General features: G+C 42.5%; 1 protein-coding gene across 5 annotated transcripts in view; it reads right to left on the minus strand.

Moving 5' to 3' along the window:
• ralgps2 (Ral GEF with PH domain and SH3 binding motif 2) overlaps window positions 1–18,975 on the minus strand; it is a 71,948-nt gene that overhangs the window by 32,077 nt on the left and 20,896 nt on the right. For all 5 annotated transcript variants that reach the window (XM_069694782.1, XM_069694787.1, XM_069694786.1 and 2 more), the window contains exons 3-9: window positions 18,249–18,379; window positions 17,832–17,939; window positions 17,133–17,183; window positions 8,138–8,221; window positions 5,313–5,402; window positions 5,115–5,207; window positions 3,503–3,629 (exon numbers count right to left, since the gene is read on the minus strand). In XM_069694782.1, coding sequence (XP_069550883.1) covers window positions 3,503–3,629; window positions 5,115–5,207; window positions 5,313–5,402; window positions 8,138–8,221; window positions 17,133–17,183; window positions 17,832–17,939; window positions 18,249–18,308 — 613 coding nt within the window. In that variant the 5' untranslated portion in view covers window positions 18,309–18,379. The remainder of the gene's footprint in view (window positions 1–3,502; window positions 3,630–5,114; window positions 5,208–5,312; window positions 5,403–8,137; window positions 8,222–17,132; window positions 17,184–17,831; window positions 17,940–18,248; window positions 18,380–18,975) is intronic.

Raw genomic sequence — 18,975 nt, forward strand, 5'->3', positions numbered from 1 at the left:
GTCGCAGTGAGAGGCTGCATTTCAAATCACAGCACTCTTATTCAGAAAAGAAGAAGGTGAAAGATGTTTGAAAGAAATGTGTAGGTAGATCGGACTAAATCAAGGACACAAATAGATAAGGGAGGATATTAAATGATGTTGCAATAGAAGAATTTAAACTAAATGAAAGTAAAGATGATAAAAGGCAAGAAAAAGACAGCTGGCAGAAGAGAAGAAGGGGCACATTCCTCCCACATCTAAAATATGTATATCTTGAAATGATGGCTCCCCTCTGGACCTTTCTCCTCAGTGGAGCTATAAGTCAGAGCAGATAAGAGCTGTCTGATGCAAACGCTGTCAGGAGGTGAACTCATACAGTCAACAGATTTTAGCTTGCCCATGTGAGATAAAAACTCACACATTGGTTTGCAGTCAGACATCTAAAATAATATACATCCCTGCAGTCTAACCTGCATTTTCCATCAAGCACATTGCATGTGCGCCACTATTTTCTCCCCACATTTGCATGGCTTCATAACCCACCAGCAGCGTTTCGGACAGTTTTGTCTGCCTGTTTTTTCTTACTTCCAGATTTGGACATGTTTCTTGAATTTGTGTGCTTGTAGCGTAGCTAAACATTGGTCAAATGGTTTCTTTTCATCCATTTTGTGTTCACTGTTGTAATGTCATACTTTGTGCCGTAGCACACAGACAAAGTGAATACAGCACGATGTGTTTTAGTCATTAAAAAACACTAATCCTCCTAATTTTTTTTTTTTTTTTAAAGTATTTCACTTAAATTGTCTTTAGCTGTAGGAAAAAGCTTTTCTTGTGATGTAGTGATGTGTCTGCACCTTTTATTTTGAAAATTGACTGTATTCTCTTAGTTCTCCTCTGACTGACTTCCTGCCTGGATGATCTGCTCTGTTCAGCTTGTCGTGATCTTTGTGCTTGACCCCTATGTTAGCGCCGACCCACTTTTAGGATGCTGCTGACATGCATTGCAGCGCGACAGATGGGATATGACGCATTGACTTGAATGCCGGCGATCCGTCACAGAAGTAACTGGTGGAAAATAACCTTGAGAGACCAGGTGTGATGAGGACGGGCTGTAATAGACACACTGGTTATAGGAACTGTAGGTTATAAGAACCGGTGGAGAAATTAACAGTTGGCGGGCATTTCTGATCTGAGACACGTGACACTTTAACTTTGGTGATTTCCATTACATTAGTTATTCCACACACTATCTAACAGCTACCACTACACAGCAGCAACAGCAGGCTGGAGCTGGAGTCAAGGACCCTTTGTCTTTCTCCACAGACAGAAGCCAGACAGAAAATGCATACCAAAGCGCCTCATTAACAAGGCCAAAAAAATGACATCAGTACAATGAAAAACAACACTGTCTTGCATGACGCACTTTTAAGAGAAGTGTAACATCCCATGTTTACACAGGATGGATTTCATCAGATAAACTTCTGTTTTAACCACTGCAACTGGTTATAAGAGCAAACAGCTCATACTTAATGTATGCAACTGCAAATCTGAAGCAAGTTTCTCTTTAAATCAAATCAGTAGTATTTGTATGTTTGTATATTGGCTTGTGAGCACTTGTCAAAACACTTGGGTGCACAGTAGTCCGTGGCCATACGTAGAAGTCAAACTGACGGAGAACTACGGCTACTGCTGTTGTGCTGCTTGTGTGTGCGAGTTTTGTCATAGTGGAGCCATCATGTGTTTCTATGGGCTCTTTGTCCTTACATGACTTTCTCGAGAGCAGGAACAAGTTCATTTGAGCATTCAACAGGCCGGCCCTGTGGTGAGCACAGACAAGAGGGGACTGTGTCTGCCAGGCCTAATGGCAGGTCAGAGATCACACCATCGCGCACACACACACACACACACACACACACACAGTTTAGCACACGTTTCACTGTAGAAGAACCACAGCTCAGTCACTGTAGAGCACACACGTAACTTTCTCCAGACCCGTTATCACCAGAGATAGGCATCACACCCACAGAGATGCAAATGACACGAAGACAGAAACATGATTGGAAGTCACAAGTACACAAACACATTTTGTAGAAGCAGAAACCCTCGTGTGGCATATTTACCACAGAAAAACACACATTGCAATTTTAACCCTGTGTTGTGGGTTGGGACTTTATTTTAAGCTTGGTTCCAAACTCAACAGGTACTTTGTTAAGCAACCAGAGAGGTGAACACATGCACAAACCATCAGGAGAAAACCAGCCAAAGCGCGCGCGCGCGCGCACACACCCCACTTACATTGGGAGTGATGCTCTGGAACAAGCATTGTGGCGTTCGATCTCCCATTCATTCATTCCTACTTTTTCTCAGAGGGTTCGGGTGAATTTATGATTGAGAGAAACATCCGAGAACACGAGAGTGTCAATTTCCCTCTCGTGTGCCAACTTGGCTCAATCGAGCCCTGAAGACAGCCAGCTGGTCGCACATCACACATCCGCACGCATCATCGATGAGCTCGTACTGTAAGGAAACACCATCTCACTCACACGTACATGCATAAAGAAACTCCAACTCAAGAAAAACCAACCAGTCCCACATCACACAAACACTTCGCAAAGGAAAAGTCTTTCCTTCTGATTCACATACGCACAATGAGGACATACAGCTAAGCTGGCAAATCGGGGCCATTTCACAGCATTTAGTTTTGCATTTGTCTCGTGGTCTGTTGCTACTTTCAGACTTCCATGACGTAGCATGGTGGGGAAAAAAACGGCAGTTATAGGTTTCTTTAATGAAAAACAGGCTGTCGAGCCCTCCGTGTTTGTGTTTGTGCAACTAGGTTCAAAACACACAGCAGTAGCTATGATGCTAAGAGGAAAAAAAAAAAAAAAAAAAAAAAACTGAGGCAGCAAAGAACATCAAAGTCATCCAGTCGTCATCAAGAAAAACAAGAACAAACAGTGCAGCAGTAAAATCACGCACATGGGCATGAGCGTTTTCCTCGCACACAACTCATAAGGGATTCCTGTGTGATGTCATACTGTGGAGCCAAAGAAAGAGTGAATATAAATATTTAAGGAAAGGAAAAACACTTTTTTTTTTTTTCTTACTGATTCATGTGTTTGTTCTGGCTAAACGAACCTCAGAGATGTTTCACAACAGAGCAGCAAATTTATGTTCAACATTCACTCAATTCGCAGAAACCGAGAAAAATAAAAAAGGCAGGAAAATGAAACGATGGCGTACGAAGAACAGCTACACTGGAAACAAGCAGCTTACTGAAAAAGAACTGACTAGAGCAACAAACAATAAAACATGAGTGACTGATGACTGTCGTAGTGAGTAATCCATGAGATAGTGACACCGAACACACACAGAGGCCGTCTGTTTTGTTAAAACCAGATGCTCGATTCATCTTTAGCTCGTAAACAGCTCATGAAGATAAGAAGCTGATTGAAAGGTAGCCTTCAAATACTGCGCTTTTCTCTGAGTGTGTGTGCGCGTACAGTGTGTTTGTGTCTGTTACCTAGGTATGGTATACAAGAGACCATGCTCTGGCTGCTTATGTAGTCTCTCAGGCGTTTATAGTTGTCTTCTTTGGACATCAGGTAGTCGAGCCGGTCAAACGTCGCCTTGTCCTTCCGACTCAGTAACTGTGAGGTAAACAGGGAGAGAGAGAGAGAGATGATTGAGGGAACAGAAGGAGGGCATTATACTGCAAGACGGGATTAGCAACACATCGGGGCTCGGAGAAACACAGCGGGATTGAGATTTCAGCTACAAAGGCGAAGAAGTCAAATCTGATATACACCAAAGGCTTTTCACAAAAACACTAGAAGAATATCCTGAGAATCAGGCAAGGAGCAGAGAAATGTATGGCAAAATGGAATTTTCACAGTGTAACCCAGTCAGAGGTGTCCAGCACTGTGTTGTCTGTGAGCACTGGCGGCTGGCTAGTTGGTCGTCTGAAAACAAACCATCAGCCAGCTAGATTTCCACCTTCTCTTGTTAACATCTGAATCTTAAGTTATATTTGATAAAAATAGAGAAGATGAAAATGCCAACTCAAAATTGCAATAGTCAACCCTTAATTGTTGATTAATTTTACTGCAAAATAAGTGAAATAACTGGTAATCTCTGGCTGTGATTTGCAGTCACTAATATGGAAATTAAATTCAGAAATCTTGCACCAATTAAAAACCACTAGAAGTACGACCGAAAGCGCAAATTGGACACGAGAGTCAAAATATACTGTACACTGTACTCTTGAAAAAGCAACAGGGCCAGCTACCAAAGCCATGTTTGTGTGCGTCTCATTGTCCCTCTGTGAGAGCTACAATTCCTAAATCTGCCACAGCATGAGGGCTGCACTGCAGAGATTTTAACTAAAAGCAGCAGCACAGAAGTGTTCGATCACAGAGTTGCTGATCTGCTGACACAGGACTTTATGGGTTGTGACAAGAGCGGAGAGTACCAATTATACCTGCAGAGATCAAGAATGTATTAGTGTATGTGTCTGTGTGTATGTGTCTGTGTGTGTGGGTGTGTGCTATATACTGGACAGCAGAAGCATTCACTGAGTGCCTGAAAGAAGCTCCTGTAGCTTTAGAGTTAAAGAAAGCATCATTATTATATTATGTAAGGTCTACATCCTAACTGAGAACACTGACTCACGCACGCACGCACGCACACACACACACACACGTGGTCTGTCAAGTGGACAGTTGTCTACGACTGAATAAAGAGTTCAAAATGTCAACTTGACTGCACTACGGACATGTCAATCAAACCAGAAACAGAATATATTCACAATTAAGGAAGCTGTAATCAGAACATGTCAGCATTTTTACATAATTCATTTTTTATTCTTGCAGCTCTTAATATATTTGTTAAATTCTCTTATTTGTTTCCTCATGCAAAAGTGTGAATTTAAGGTTTTCTGAATGATCGAAATACTTCTCGTTCTGTATTATTTTTAACTCTGACATTCCTCTTGTCATGTCACTTGTGCTAGTTTTCATAAGGCCGTTGTTTACGTGTGCAGTGTTTTGGTGGAGATCTCGTGAAACTCCTGCTTATTGACAGCGCTCTACTAATAAACCAAAATGTGCCTTCAAAAGGAGGGTAAACATACTCACCGCCCATGTTTTGGTAAGCCTGAAGATGGGAGCACTTTGTAACGCTGACACCACAGCCATGACTGCATGGAGGTTGTTAATATCACACAGTTTCTATGAAAAGTTACAGCACATACAGAGCATTAATTTGAGTTTATACTGCAAACATTCACAGGGGGATAGAACAATAAAAGTCGTGTCGTGCTTGGGTGTGTGTACCTTGGCAGTGCGAATATACAGACTCAGCACCTCAGCTCTGATCTTCAACGTCTGCGCATGGAGGATCTCTCGAACCACCCAGAAACTCGTCTAGAAAACGCACACAAACAGGGATTACGGCACCAAGCAACACTCACACCCTCGCCACAAACAGAACCACGATAATACAGAAAACTTGTTATCTCGTTACAATCTTTGAAACATGAAGAGGATTTCAGGTTTGGTGCAGGAGAGACGAGGAATTCTGTCTCGCTAAATCTTCAGAGTATCAGAGGAAAATCCACTGGAATCCAGCTGATTACACAACAGACACACACACACACACCATAACTCCTAATACGTCAACTGGGAAAGGAGGACGAGATGGCGAATGTGTGTGTTCAGAGTGCTTGGCCAGACCGAGAGCGATGTCGGAAATCTGCCTCTTTAGGGAGAATGCTTGGAAGCCAAAGTTCTGATTACACGTACACACTTACTGAGAAGTCAATGAATCAATCAGTGTTTAAGCTCTGGGGAGAGCGGGAATGGAAAGAGGAAAAGGGAGACGAGTGAGTGAAGAGAGGAGGTAATGGGAGGGGAAGTTAGCTTCAACGCCGCAGGGCTCCGAGGGCTTTCAAAGCCCATAGCTGTCTGCACATTGTGTTCTGATAAGACTGACCATCTCTATGTTTTCTTCTGACACAATAACACTTTTTCCTCACTTTTCTTTCCTCCTTCCTCTCCTGGATTAACAGTTTTTGCCAATGCCAACATTCCTCCATTAAAGCCGCAGACCATTAGGTGTGCTCTTTGTATGCGTCTATAAATCGAGTGTACGTGTGTGGCAGCTTCTGTGAGCAAATTCTAACCTACAGCTGTCTTTGCCCACTTTTTCCTGGAAATAGCCCCAAGACTTGTTTTCGCTTAAGGGAAGAGGTGAAGAGCTGAGGAGTGAGGAGATAAATTCCTCCGGCTACTCTTGGTGTCACTCCCTGTCTTTTCTTATAAACACATGATACACACATCAAACTCAGTTCAATCTATGAGCTAATACGGGAAACATACGGTTTTAATTTTCACCATTTCAGGTGAGGTAATATGTAGAGAAGCATGGAGGGAGTGATGAAAATGGACAAGAGACACACAGATGGTTGACCCCGACTTCCACTGGCTTCTACTTTAATATGCGTCTCTTGCCTTGAGGCAGTGACCTCCTGTAAAGAAGCAGCTCCTACTTTAAAAATGAAAAACTCCCAAAGGTTGTTACATCTATCTTTCCCCTACATCGTGCAGTAAAAAAGACTTTCCAGGAACTGTAAAAACGTGACTCCAATCTGGGAGTGAAACATGCTGCCGCTTCACATTTAGTTCCCTCAGTGGTCTAACTTGATATCTGATGTCAATCTGGACAAAGCATGTCTCCAAACTCACTATACCTTTGGGGTTCACTACAGAGAATGTGTCTGCATCTGCTTTGGTGTCCAAAACGGCATAGTGATGATGAAATCACTCATGACGACAGTGCTCCACATAGGTGTATTCACGAGTGAGTGCGAGCGCGTGCACGCGTGTGCATGTCTGAGTTAGAGGGCTTTCCAGACAGATTTAATATTGTGTCCTGAAGCAAAGATCATGTCTTTAAGGCTGTGTTTATGAGCGCATCAAGGCCTCCAGATGGAGCTACGAGACCCCAGCGTTTCAATAATCATAAATAAGCAGAAGCAGACTAATCCAGCCACAAGCTGATCGCTGTGGCTCAACCAATTTAATGGCCTGCGTGGGAGGAAGGGACGGGATGGAGATGAAGATCTGGCCCACGTTGGAGATGACAGCTGACTGACAGTGATCCCTGATATGCTGAAGCCTTTCCAGTAGTTGAGAAAAGGACAAACAAAAAAAACATGCTCAGAATATAGTGTATTCTTATTTAGTTATAATCATTAAGCCTTTATTAAACCTTTGATTCTATGATTACTGAATAAAAATGCTGCTGATGTGTCTCGGTTGAAAACCTAATAAAACAGATTACTGTGCATTTATCATAATGTGTTAAAGAGAATGGCCAATTATTTTCTGCTTCATTGGCTCCCAAAGCTCAGAGTCAACAAAACAAGGGCTGAAGGAAGAAGAATATGGCTTCGGCTTATGTAAAGGGGCTTTCTGGGACTCTCTGCCCTCCCAGTCCCAGTCCCATTATCCGAAAAGCTCATTTTCCTTGGCTCCCAGCAGCTGAGTGTGTGCAGCTGACATCTTGAATCACCGTTTGGGATGTGCTATACATGGAGAAGTTTCCACAGCAACACATTCTTGGTAGATCATCTCATATTTATACTGGAGGGCAGCAAAGTGGGTCTTAAAGGAGATTGGCAAAAACACTGGAAGTGGATTAAAGGGCATATGGCTGCCTCTTGAATCGTTACCCACAGCTTCCTGTTGATGATGTCACAGGACACCGAGGGAGCAGGCCAAGAACCCTCTTACACGTGCACATTATTACTTTCATGAATGCCAGAACCACGGACCAGCTAAGGACAAAATAAGCTGCCTTCCCTCACACCGGCTTTACCTGGGGAGTATTTATGATGACTACATGGCTAGTAGGGAGGACACGTGGATTATTACGAGCTGCCATGACAAGCACAGCTTTCTGAGAGAGGTAGGGTGATGATTTGTTACTTGGAGGATGAAGGCAGAGGACATGATGGAAAGAGGAGCTATACTCTCTCCATTCCTCAATTGCCAAGGCTCATCAATCTCAAAGAGGGATTGTTTTCCCTCTTTCCTTTTGGGTGAAACTGCAGATTGTACCGAGTGGCCCATAGGTGCACACGGTGTACGAGTCTCACCTGGTTGAACCTGCGGGTGAAAGCCACAACATTTGGAGCAGAGCTGTGCTTTTCCTTCTTGTTCCAACCACAACTTGACAGCTCCTAAAAAACACACACAAACAATTAGGGAAATTAAGATGATGTACTGAACCACAGAGCATTTTACTGAATGTGTTTTTCAGTGTAGTCAGAGGTCACTCTGTGGGAAACTGAGTAGGGAGGAGGTAGAGAGCAGGATTTGGCAGGAGAGAAAAGCAGATGAGGAGGAAGAGGTAAAAAGAGGATGAAGATAATTCAGTCAAAGGCGGAGACAGATTAATGAATGACTGCAAAAACAAACAGGTCAAGTTATGCAGGAACACGTTCTTCCTCAGTGTAAGCTATGCTACTGGTTGATACAGGCAAAATCAAACATCACAATATTTTTGACTGAATACCTTGATATCACTTGTGACAAAGTTATCGGAATGACTGCTGATGCTTTCTCAAAATATTTACAGTAGTTTTTTTTTAATATAAATTATTATCAGTAATGTGGATAATATGAGTATGATAAAGTGGGTAAGGAAGTGGTCCAAAACAGGAGACAACAAACAAACCAATATAACGATACAAATTTCAACCCAGGTAAAAACAAAAGGGCAATGCAAAATGAGTGTTTCAGGCTGCAACTAATTGCTGTTTGCATTATCGATTAATCTGTCAATTGTCTTGTAATCATTGCAGTTCCTTGTTTGGTCATTTAGCCTTAAGGGCCTTAAGGGTTCATTTCAGGGCACAAAATGCAATTTGCTGTGAAATAAAACACCAGAGCACACCACAGTGTAATGCTATCGATCAACAAAATGTCAAATATAACAAAGGTTCAATCATATTGATTTACCAGAGGCCAAATAATGATGTTTATTGCCAACTGTCAAAAAGACAAAGCTATTTATAATGACAAGAGAGAAGCAGCAAATCATCACATTTAAGAAACTGAAATTAGTAAATGCGTTTTTTTGACCGCATACTAACTTTAAAATGATTGAATTACTGAGATTGTCATAAGTTGATTTTCTGTAAAAAGCTTCCAAAACAGCAGCAGCTGTAGCGGCAGCAGATATGATAGTGATTTCAGTTCACTTCATTAAAAAGGAAGTGGTGATTTTGGAACTTGAACACAGAAATTTCCAACAACACACAAACAGTCATTTCTTTCCAAGTACCAGGCTGAACTCAGTTTGGCTTTCAGCTGTTGTCCTCAGCGATGAGGTAAAGATGGAGACCACACAGACACTGCGAGGGGAACCCAGTCCCTCATTTGGCCCCCGCAGGCTGTCCAGAGGCCAGGGACACTGACATAACAGTAGGAAAAATGTTGTGCAAGCGCTCCTAATCCCTGCCAGCCCGGCTGACTTGGGCTACAATATGAAGAGCTGAATCAGCCTGCGGCTCCCACACACAATACCCCCATGTGAGCCAATCTGACTGTCTGGAAGCAACAACCTCCAACCAACTGATCGCAGCTCCCCGAACTGCCACACTGGGACAACTACTTGAAGAGAGACGTTGTGCTGATTCAGCGGTAGGTCTTGGAGTCATTAGTCAGTGAGCAGGGGCAAAAAAGCAATGTATTAAATACAGATGTTAAAAGCAGACATTCATGCGTGGGCAAGGTGATACCTTGGGGTCTATGTTGTCTGACTCGAGATGAGGATACAAGAAAAGGAAAAAGGACCACAGTAGGGCAAGGATGAAAGGATCCAACAGCAACTTCCCACAAGGTTTACTAGCCTGTGTGGAGCCTCCGGTGTGTTTAGGTGTGCTGTCCATGTCACAGGATGAAACTAAACCCAAAGGGTAGGAGACTCTAGCTTGTCTCACCAAGGAGAGAGAGTTTATTTAACATCTGTCCTTTTCAAATAAGCGCTTCCTTTCATCCTGCCATCATGTCAATCATTCTCGTCTCCTTCGCTTCCACATAACTTTGGTGACAATTCCGAAAACAAAGACGTTCCATAGTTCGTGGGGGGTGGGTGCATTTGTGCGTCTCACAGCTCGGACCACCGCTTGACCACCCAGGTAGGCGGTACACCCGTGAAGAGGCACACAGACAGACATACGTGTCCCGAGCTTAGCACGACCACAACATCTCAACAAGCTGCACTGAGCCTTCAACACGAGACCACCTGGAACCGTCCTCTACACTAACCATCCATCCATCTGTCCATCCAGCTGGGCTTGAAGCTGAAGTCATTTAACGGTCCAATATTTCATACTTTTCCAGTGTTTTATTTGCAACCTTTGTATCCATACACTAAGAACATATTTCTGTGGTTTCAAATACCAAAAATCATCTCTATAGTTTTGCATTTCCTAGTTTGTCTTTCTCTCTGGAGCTCTACCAACAACAAGCTGTTTTGTGTCTGTGTATTTAAGGCACATTAATGTCTCTTGTGATTGGCTGACTCTTTCTAAATAATCCACGAGCAGGCGGACCGCAGGTTTTCTTCGGTTTTGTTGCGTTGTAGTCCAGTTGCTCTGTATATTTAAGCAGCAGGAAGCTGATCCTCGGGCTCAGCAGAAAGAAATATATTAGGATTTTATTTACTTTGTTTTTTGTATGCCTTTATAGCCTATTTTCACACTAAGGCATTACAAACTGCAAGCAGCATTAAAAATAAAAAAAATCTGACAACAGTTGGGTTTTTGGAGAAAGGCAGCTCTGGGAAGAAGAGAGTTTTAAATTCTGCAATAAAAGAGTTCAGTAAAAGAAAAAAGAAAAAGCCTGCTACGCCAAACCACAGACAGCCTGTCATTTCCACATGCTGGTCTGGCTGTGCAGCGTTTTCATTAAAGCACAGTCCTTTGGGGCTCAAAGCTGGCTGCATCTACACTGGTGGGTATGTATAGTTAACATGAGGGCTGTCAAAGAAAACTGATGTCATCTCTGGCTGAACATTTAAGTGACCTACAAGTTACATTTAACGACAAATAACAAGTAAAGGAGTGAAACACAAGCACAGATTAGATTCTTATACCACTGTTAACCACACCAAAACTTTACATAACCCTAAAATCTCACTAATCTCCATCTTAAAATGACTGTTTATGCATCTCATTATCTTTTCAATCTGCTTTTGTTTAAAAGCATAGACTTTACAACCACATTGTTAGAAGTATTACATAAACAGAAGTACGAGCTTAATAAAATAACCAGCTGCAGTGGAGCCACAAATTGCGATGAGCTCATGTGAGATACCACAGCGACTCTTTTGTTTTTCTCTACATTGTACATGTGTGTTGGGATCCTTGGGAACATTAGTTAGAGGCCACAGGCCAAGACAGGAAGGGCTGATAAAGATGAGGAACAGGACGGAAAAACAGAGAAGATGAGGAGGAGAGGAAGTGAGTCTGAGAGAGGAAGGTCACTGCAAGAGGAGATTGAAGAGATAAGATTTACTGAGGATGACAGGAAGCACTGCGATGGAAAGTCTGCACAGCTGTGTCTGTTTGCCGATGAGGATGCAGCGAGATGGAGGAACCCTAAACTGATAGCGTCGTTATGCCATATTTATGCCGCTGGTCGAACACAGTTGTGCTTTGTGAAACAATAAAATGACAGAACACAGGAGAACAGGACAGAAAAAGAGGAATGAAAAAAGAAGACGCATAAAACAGACAATTGTTGTCTCAGTCCGACAGACTGTAGTATCTTGCTGTGCACACCACGGTAAGAATGACTTTTCCAGGAATACATGTAAACTGTATATGAACCTTTACTACACGTATTTTATGTCTTTCTTATGGCAGTACAGTAAAGCCAAATCAGGCATGTTGCTGCGAGTACATATCATCGTCAATTTGCTGAAGATGATATTAGCGTAATTATCATTGTTATACACTTAACAACAATAAAACATAACCAAGAAGATACTGTAACGCTGGTGGACTAAATCCTTTTTGACAGTGGAAAACTTATCACTGTGGGTTTGCTGTCTCTTCTGCCAAAGCATTATTTTCTCCACCTTTCACCATGATGAGTAAGTCCAGGCCGTCATGCTGACAGGCTGTATTGTGGGAGGCGTCTGCGCATGTGTTTGTTATGCAGAAATTACTGTCCCATCTAAAAAAAATTAAAAAAAACATGTCCAGACCGTGAGGAGCCATGTGCAACACTTCAAACTCCTCTAGTCCACTTGTGGCTGTGTGACAGAAAACACAATATTTGAGTAAACGTGTTTTATCTCGCAATCAGTGCTGGAAAGCATAAAGCCTGCAGGCGAGACAGACCTGAGAATGTGAAAAGAAACCAGCCCCCAACTACAAGTCATCATCGTCTCTATGACTCACATGAGACCTTCAATCTGTTCAGAGGATTTCAACTCTGGGTGCTCAGACGTGAAGAACTCGCATACTTCTCAGCAGTACGTAAAATGCAATCCGATAGCTGTTCCCTGAGAGCCGAGAGAGAAACCTGCCAGCCAAAGCCACTAAATTACTTACTTGGCTGTGGTCATGACTGTGTGTTAGAAACAAAAGGACACCATCTCCCCCTGAAGCCCCTCGGCATCACTCAGTCACTCTTTTTCTCTCAGTGTCCGTTTCATAAACATCCAGCTGTAGATCACCAGCTGCATGTCTGATTATGAAATTGGAAAAAGCCCAGTGGGACAAAGTAACAGAGAAAGGAGGAAGAAAAAATAAAGTCCCCCATTTCTCTTTTATTTCATCACCATTCCTCCACAGTTGACTTTCTTTTACTTTACACATCATTTCATTTTCTTTGTCAGCTGTTCATCCATACTACGAGGTGAACTCGGGAAGTTACGGTTGTGCATGAACGGAGCTCCGCACAATGCACATGGGAGAAGGTGTGTGTGTGTGTGTGTGTGTGTGTGTATATGTATGTATGTATGTATGTGTGTGTGTGTGTGTGTGGGGGGGGGGGTTGTGGATTAAACATCAGCCTGCTCTGAAGTATAGATTATTTTACCATCAGAGAAATATCTTCTGGTGCTCCCATCAAGTTATACCTGCACTCCAAACAGAGTACAAGACTCTGACAATGCTTTGCTCATTGGCTCTGTGCTAAAACATTTTATGTACACTGTTCCGGGACAAGAACCATGAGTGTTGTACTGACGAGGGTCCATTGCATGGAGGAAGTAATTTACAACATCCCTCATGCATGGCAGTGGATGAGCTGTCACTTATGCATCATGAAAAGCAGATGTGTTTAGATTTGGTCTGCTGTGTCAGAGAGACTCGCGCTCAACTGTGATCTTTTAAAACCTGGCTCTCGTGAGGCCTTTCTGATATCAAAGAGAAGTATTGGCCTCTTGTCTGGAAGAAACAAAAGATAGTGGGAGTGAACCACGCTTCCTGCCCAGAGGCGTTGGCCAGACTTTGTACCATCTCCTCACTGCTGTATCCATCCACAGTTCTCATGTAATCTTTTATTGCTACTGTGACAGACCGTTATCTTTTCATCGTCATCCAAAGGGTTTGGCTGGATATTTCAGGATTCTCTGCATACATCTGCTCCAATATTGGAACATTTCAGTTAATGAGATCATCTGCTCTACTGCAATCTTGTCTGGGGGCAATTTTGCAGATTCACGCCAGAATACCTGTTAATGTGTCATATTCGCATGTAAAACATTTCAACAACTATCTGGTTATGGTTATGATGTGTTAATGAGGAGAGGAAAAATAAAAATCGGAACACAAACAGGCCAACTCTGAGCTAGTTTATGGTTATTTCATCTATGTCAAGTAGTCTGTGCAGTTATCATGAAATGACTCCAGTCTTGGAAGAACAGCGGAAACAGGAGAGCAGTAGATTGCAGCAGCTTAAATATGAAAGCTTTTTGCACTAATAAAACTAAACGACAACTTTGGGTTACCTACTGTAATTCTGCTGTAAAGGCATCCACACAGTGCTATAGCAAATTCTAGATCATCCCTACCACAAACCAGGAACACTTGGAACCAATTTGGTGGAAAATCTGACCTCTAGTGTTTGTTATTGTGCAAAAATATCAATATGAAACCATCTGAAGAACATCTGGACGTGTCGGGAGTTTAGAAATACAAGAAAGTCTCCTGTACATATCACATCCAAATGAGGGTCGACTCCCTCAAGACTATTAAACTAAGTGAGAATTACAACATATCACATCATGGAAACCAACACAATCTTTAACTTTTTTTCCACTCGCTCATCTCAAGAGAATGAAGCAGGAAAAAAAAAAGGTATTTGTTCAATATTAATATGCCTCTTAACCCCCTGGTTATGGCCATAGCTTTTCCCTGTTTATCAGTAAGCTCTTCTTTAGCTTTGTGTGCATGTTGTTCTATCTTGTTGTAACACCACATTTAAAAGGGTTAAAAGACAAATACAGGCTGGATGTCAGTAAAAACACAATTTCACAACTGAAGGAATCGAGCAAGTTATTTAATATTTTCCGATGCAGACAGTGAACGGAGTGAAACAGCAGCCACGCATGAACACACGCGCCTGCTTTTCCCATCATTTGTCTGCGAGGAGGGCAAGGAAGACTGACAGCAGTGGAAACTCTAGTTTAGCTCAGTTCAGGCTTAGCCATGTACCTTTTTTCACAAAGTGTTCCTGAGACAAAAGCAGAAAAGGCATCGCTAGTCCAGTCTGCCACCTGCCAAGATCCTGCAGGGTCATTGTGCATACTGTACACTCTGCTCCCTCTCTCCCTGCAGACTGCAGCCTTCATCACCTTCTCAGCTCATCCCCCTCAATTGGACCAGTGACTCCTTTCCAAATGCCACCTCTTGTTCACTTTCTCTGCATCGTTCTTCATTCCCACTTCAGACAAGGCCTGATGAAAGCCACTTGGCAACTTGGAGTGCTTTGACACCTACCTAGTTTGGTCCGAACCAAAATACCAAGTATTACAAATTCTTTGGACCACAGTCCGGACCGACCGAAAGACCAAAACTCAGTCCGACAATAAGAGATGGCCTTGCTGTGGATCAGACTGAACTTCGGCTTGAAGTATTCAGTATCGCTTATCTTACTGCTTGCTCCAGAAATGGAGCCGCAAAGGCTTTCGAGATTGATTGCAGTATTCGCCTCTTTATTTGTTGGTGACAATCATTTTAGCAGCACGAGGAGAATGCATTCTAGTATTGCACTTAAGTTATGGTGGCAACAAAATGAATCTGTTCATTCATTTTTCTCCTCCGCCTCGAAAATTCGAAGAAAAATCAAATAGTGCAGAGCAGATTTCGAATAGGGGTTTTGTTTGAAATTCCCATCCCTAATACAATTTAATAGAAACATGAACCTCGGTTTGGATCTCGGTTCAAACGTTCAGGTGTGTAAACGCCTGTAATCACCAGTCTTTTCGCTTTTTTCCCATTGCTCAGACACAACCAGGTATTTGCATATCTCAAAAAGGGTATGCAACACTACAACAACGTTATCTAATTAAATCAAGATGCGGGTGTGATAATATCATACCAAAGGAGTGTCTGTGCTGTTGGCTGAGGCAAGCAAGGGGTGCACACATGCGACAGCCAGAGTCAGACTGTAGCATACCACACTGGGCTGTGGCTTGTGAGCTGCTTTTATAAGGCCACAGTGGCCAACCTTAAACATAGGTTGTCTATGCCTGCTGTGAAAAAGGGGAGATTACATGAGATTACACTGGCTGTTTCTCAAAGACCAGGCAAAACACCAGGTGTGAAAGAATAGCCGAGATGCAGATAGTCTTCTGCATAGCTGTAATATGTGGCTCTGTGTGGAAGCTCTGATCACAGCAGCTCAGAGTAAAGGGTGATGGGACAGAAACCACATGGACACTTTGTGAGAGAGGGAGTAAAGAAACAGAGTGATGGACAGCAGATGGAGAGTAATTTGCAGGTGTCCAACTCCAGAGTAGCAAAACATCCCCAGACTTGAATGTTTCTACCACCATGTTTCACTGTGGGTTTGAGCCACTGCTGTATCATTCTCTCTCTCTCGTTCATCTCCTTAGATGCACCCACCTGTTACTGCCACTAATCTCTTGATTGGATTAATTCAAATAGGACTTTTCTTTTCCCCACCATCGACTGTAAAATGTTGGTATAACCCACCTCAAGTGCTTGGTTTTGTTTCCCCTCCTGAGAAGCGATTTAGAGTCACTATTTCTCCTCCGAGGCCACGACTAGACAGAGTTCTTTCGACAGGACTTTTAAAGTCTCTGTGTATCTGTGACGAAGTTGTTTTTCAACTGCTCAGCGAAAAAAGCTTTAAGTAAGTGCTCACTTTAAGTACACTAGGTCATGCTTTGGAAAAAAGTTTAGAGTGCCATAAACTGTCACTTTAGGAAGTCTAGCAGTAATTTGATGCTGACAAAGCCCCTCTTTCCTTATAATAACAACTTAGTTCTGATGCCATGTTTCATACCATCACAATGCTGCTTAGTCAGCAATATTCTGTTGGAAACTTGAGGCACAGACATATTTATAACAGGTGAACAATGGCTTCAAAAGGAATTACTTGAACAAGCCTTTGATGGGTTGATCAAAACCTCCTGTGTGTCATTTTAACTCTGCTTCCACGGAAGAAAAAACAACTAAAGGAAAACTGGCCTTTTGTACAAAGAGGTTAATGTGATCAATGCCACTATTTGCTAAAATGTTATTGCCGACAGTGCAGAATCTTTGGTCTTCATTTTACGTGTCAGAACTTAAATGTTTCTAAATCCTCCAACTGTTCAATTATTTCCAGGTCTACACGAAGATATGACAGATTTTATTTCTGTAGCCTCAGACTTTTGGACCTTACCGTATATTTCAAATTTTTTTTCTGCGATAAATGTATTGTTTTGTTGCATAACAAAACAGATCATAATAAATGGTTTCAGACATGACCCCAAAATAATTTGAAAGTTGTTGGTAAGAAACTCAAGAAGCCTGCTTGACTTCTCACAATCAATTTGGAAAATCACATCCATATAATGATGTCAGCCTTCCTCTCTTCTCTGCAGATCTAAGAGCAGCTCACCTCTGGCTGGATGGCTTTGAACACAGGAGCGTCCATGAGCGTAATCTGGCCCTGAAGGAGATCAAACACAACAGTAGTTAGAGATTCTTTGTTTATATATAATATATTAAGAAAAGTATTTCACAATAAATTCCACAGATACCATGTTGTCATATAGTAAGTCAGTGAAATAGTAATTCAACACCTGAAACACTGCATTTGTTAGATAAGCTGTGTGCTTGGTGACAGTGCACAACCCATTACTCCAAAGACTTGTTTTTGTTTTACTGAAAGCACCTTTAAATGATGAAGCAAGGAGAGAAGTTTGAAGAAAAGAATAAGATAGAGAGTGCCCTCTTGTGGTTGAATGGGGCAGAACGAGGGAACAACATCAAAGCATTTCAATAAGATTACAGACAAGAATAAGAAAACGCTTTTGTTTGTATTATTATGAGGAAAACCTGAGCATTAACCGAAAGCCAATACATCAGAAATGTGACTTCTTTCGGAGGTTTGTTCAGAGATGTCACTGGAAAGTTTGTGCTTTGCACTGCCAAGCCTCATCAATTATTACTGATCCAAACTCTGACCCCATTTCCTCTATCATCCCATTTCCTCCTGTCTCACATCAGCATATCGCATTTGTGCTTACTGAACACTTTGTTTTTAAACACTCGTATATGCAGACAGAAGAGGAGACAGTGTGACAGACAGACTTACGGCATATTCTTCAGGAGTGACCTTCAGCACGTCGAACACAACGGCATCAAAACTCTTCTTCAGCTCTGAAGATCCTTTATCACTGAGAGATTCTGAGCTGCTGCTCCTCTGGCAGACACACAAACATACACAGTGTTAGGACTGATGGCTGCACTGTTAAGAACAAGGTCATCAAGTGAAGGAGTCAGGTGAGGCATACAAGGTTTTGAGAGGGGTACACAAACAAAGTGCTGACAATGCACCACCATGAAGCACAGAAAAATGTGTTGACTTTATATTTCAGTTAGAAAAAAAACAAAAAAACACTTTTCAATCCTGCCACCGCATCTTCCCACACTGAAGATTTCAGTGTGGAAAGATGCTCAGAGCAGCATCCATGAGGGCCTATTTTAGAAAGACAAGTGGGTGTGGCCTCACCTCAGACAGTGTTGCAGCGGTGGTGGTGATGCCTGATTGGCCATTAGGGAGGTCCATCATTCCCACACCATCTAGCTCTAGCGCAGCAGACCATTCATCATCCTCAGCTTCAGCAAAGCCCACCCAGCCCTCTGAACACACACACACACACACACACACACACACACACACACACACACACACACACACACACACACACACACACACACACACACACACACACACACACACACACAAAATGTAAGACAGCAAGTACATTTTGCACCACATTCTAATCTTAATAACCTGCATCCATACTAGTGATCACTCAGCTTGGAGCAGCAGCACCACCTACTGGTTCAAATAAATCGCTCTGCATATTCCCGGGGCCACTTCATCATCACAGGCTACTACTCAGAAAATTAGTTCTGGTTGAACTTTAGATGTGAGCAAGAGTGTTGACGGCTTCAGCTATTGTCCCAGCGGGCCTGTGAGCCATATGGACACACACTTTCACAGACTGTGTTTACTACACTCCAGAGACAGGACGGGACAGAAGGAGCTTAGGCTGAGCATTAGGAAAAGCTCTTTGGTGAAAGGGGTTTGGGGTTTGTTAGATCCACAACACTAAACAGCTTACCTGACCTATACTGCCACTCAATGTTTTGTCAATTGGCTAACAGCGCAGTATATGTACATCCTAAAACTCTCCAGGGATTAGAAGGGGCTGATTTATGAGTAAATAAGC

The sequence above is a fragment of the Brachyistius frenatus genome, unplaced genomic scaffold (assembly GCF_029030835.1).
Source record: "Brachyistius frenatus isolate BFR_SWC_R1_liver_20210118 unplaced genomic scaffold, ASM2903083v1 Contig_18, whole genome shotgun sequence".
NCBI lineage: Eukaryota > Metazoa > Chordata > Actinopteri > Embiotocidae > Brachyistius > Brachyistius frenatus.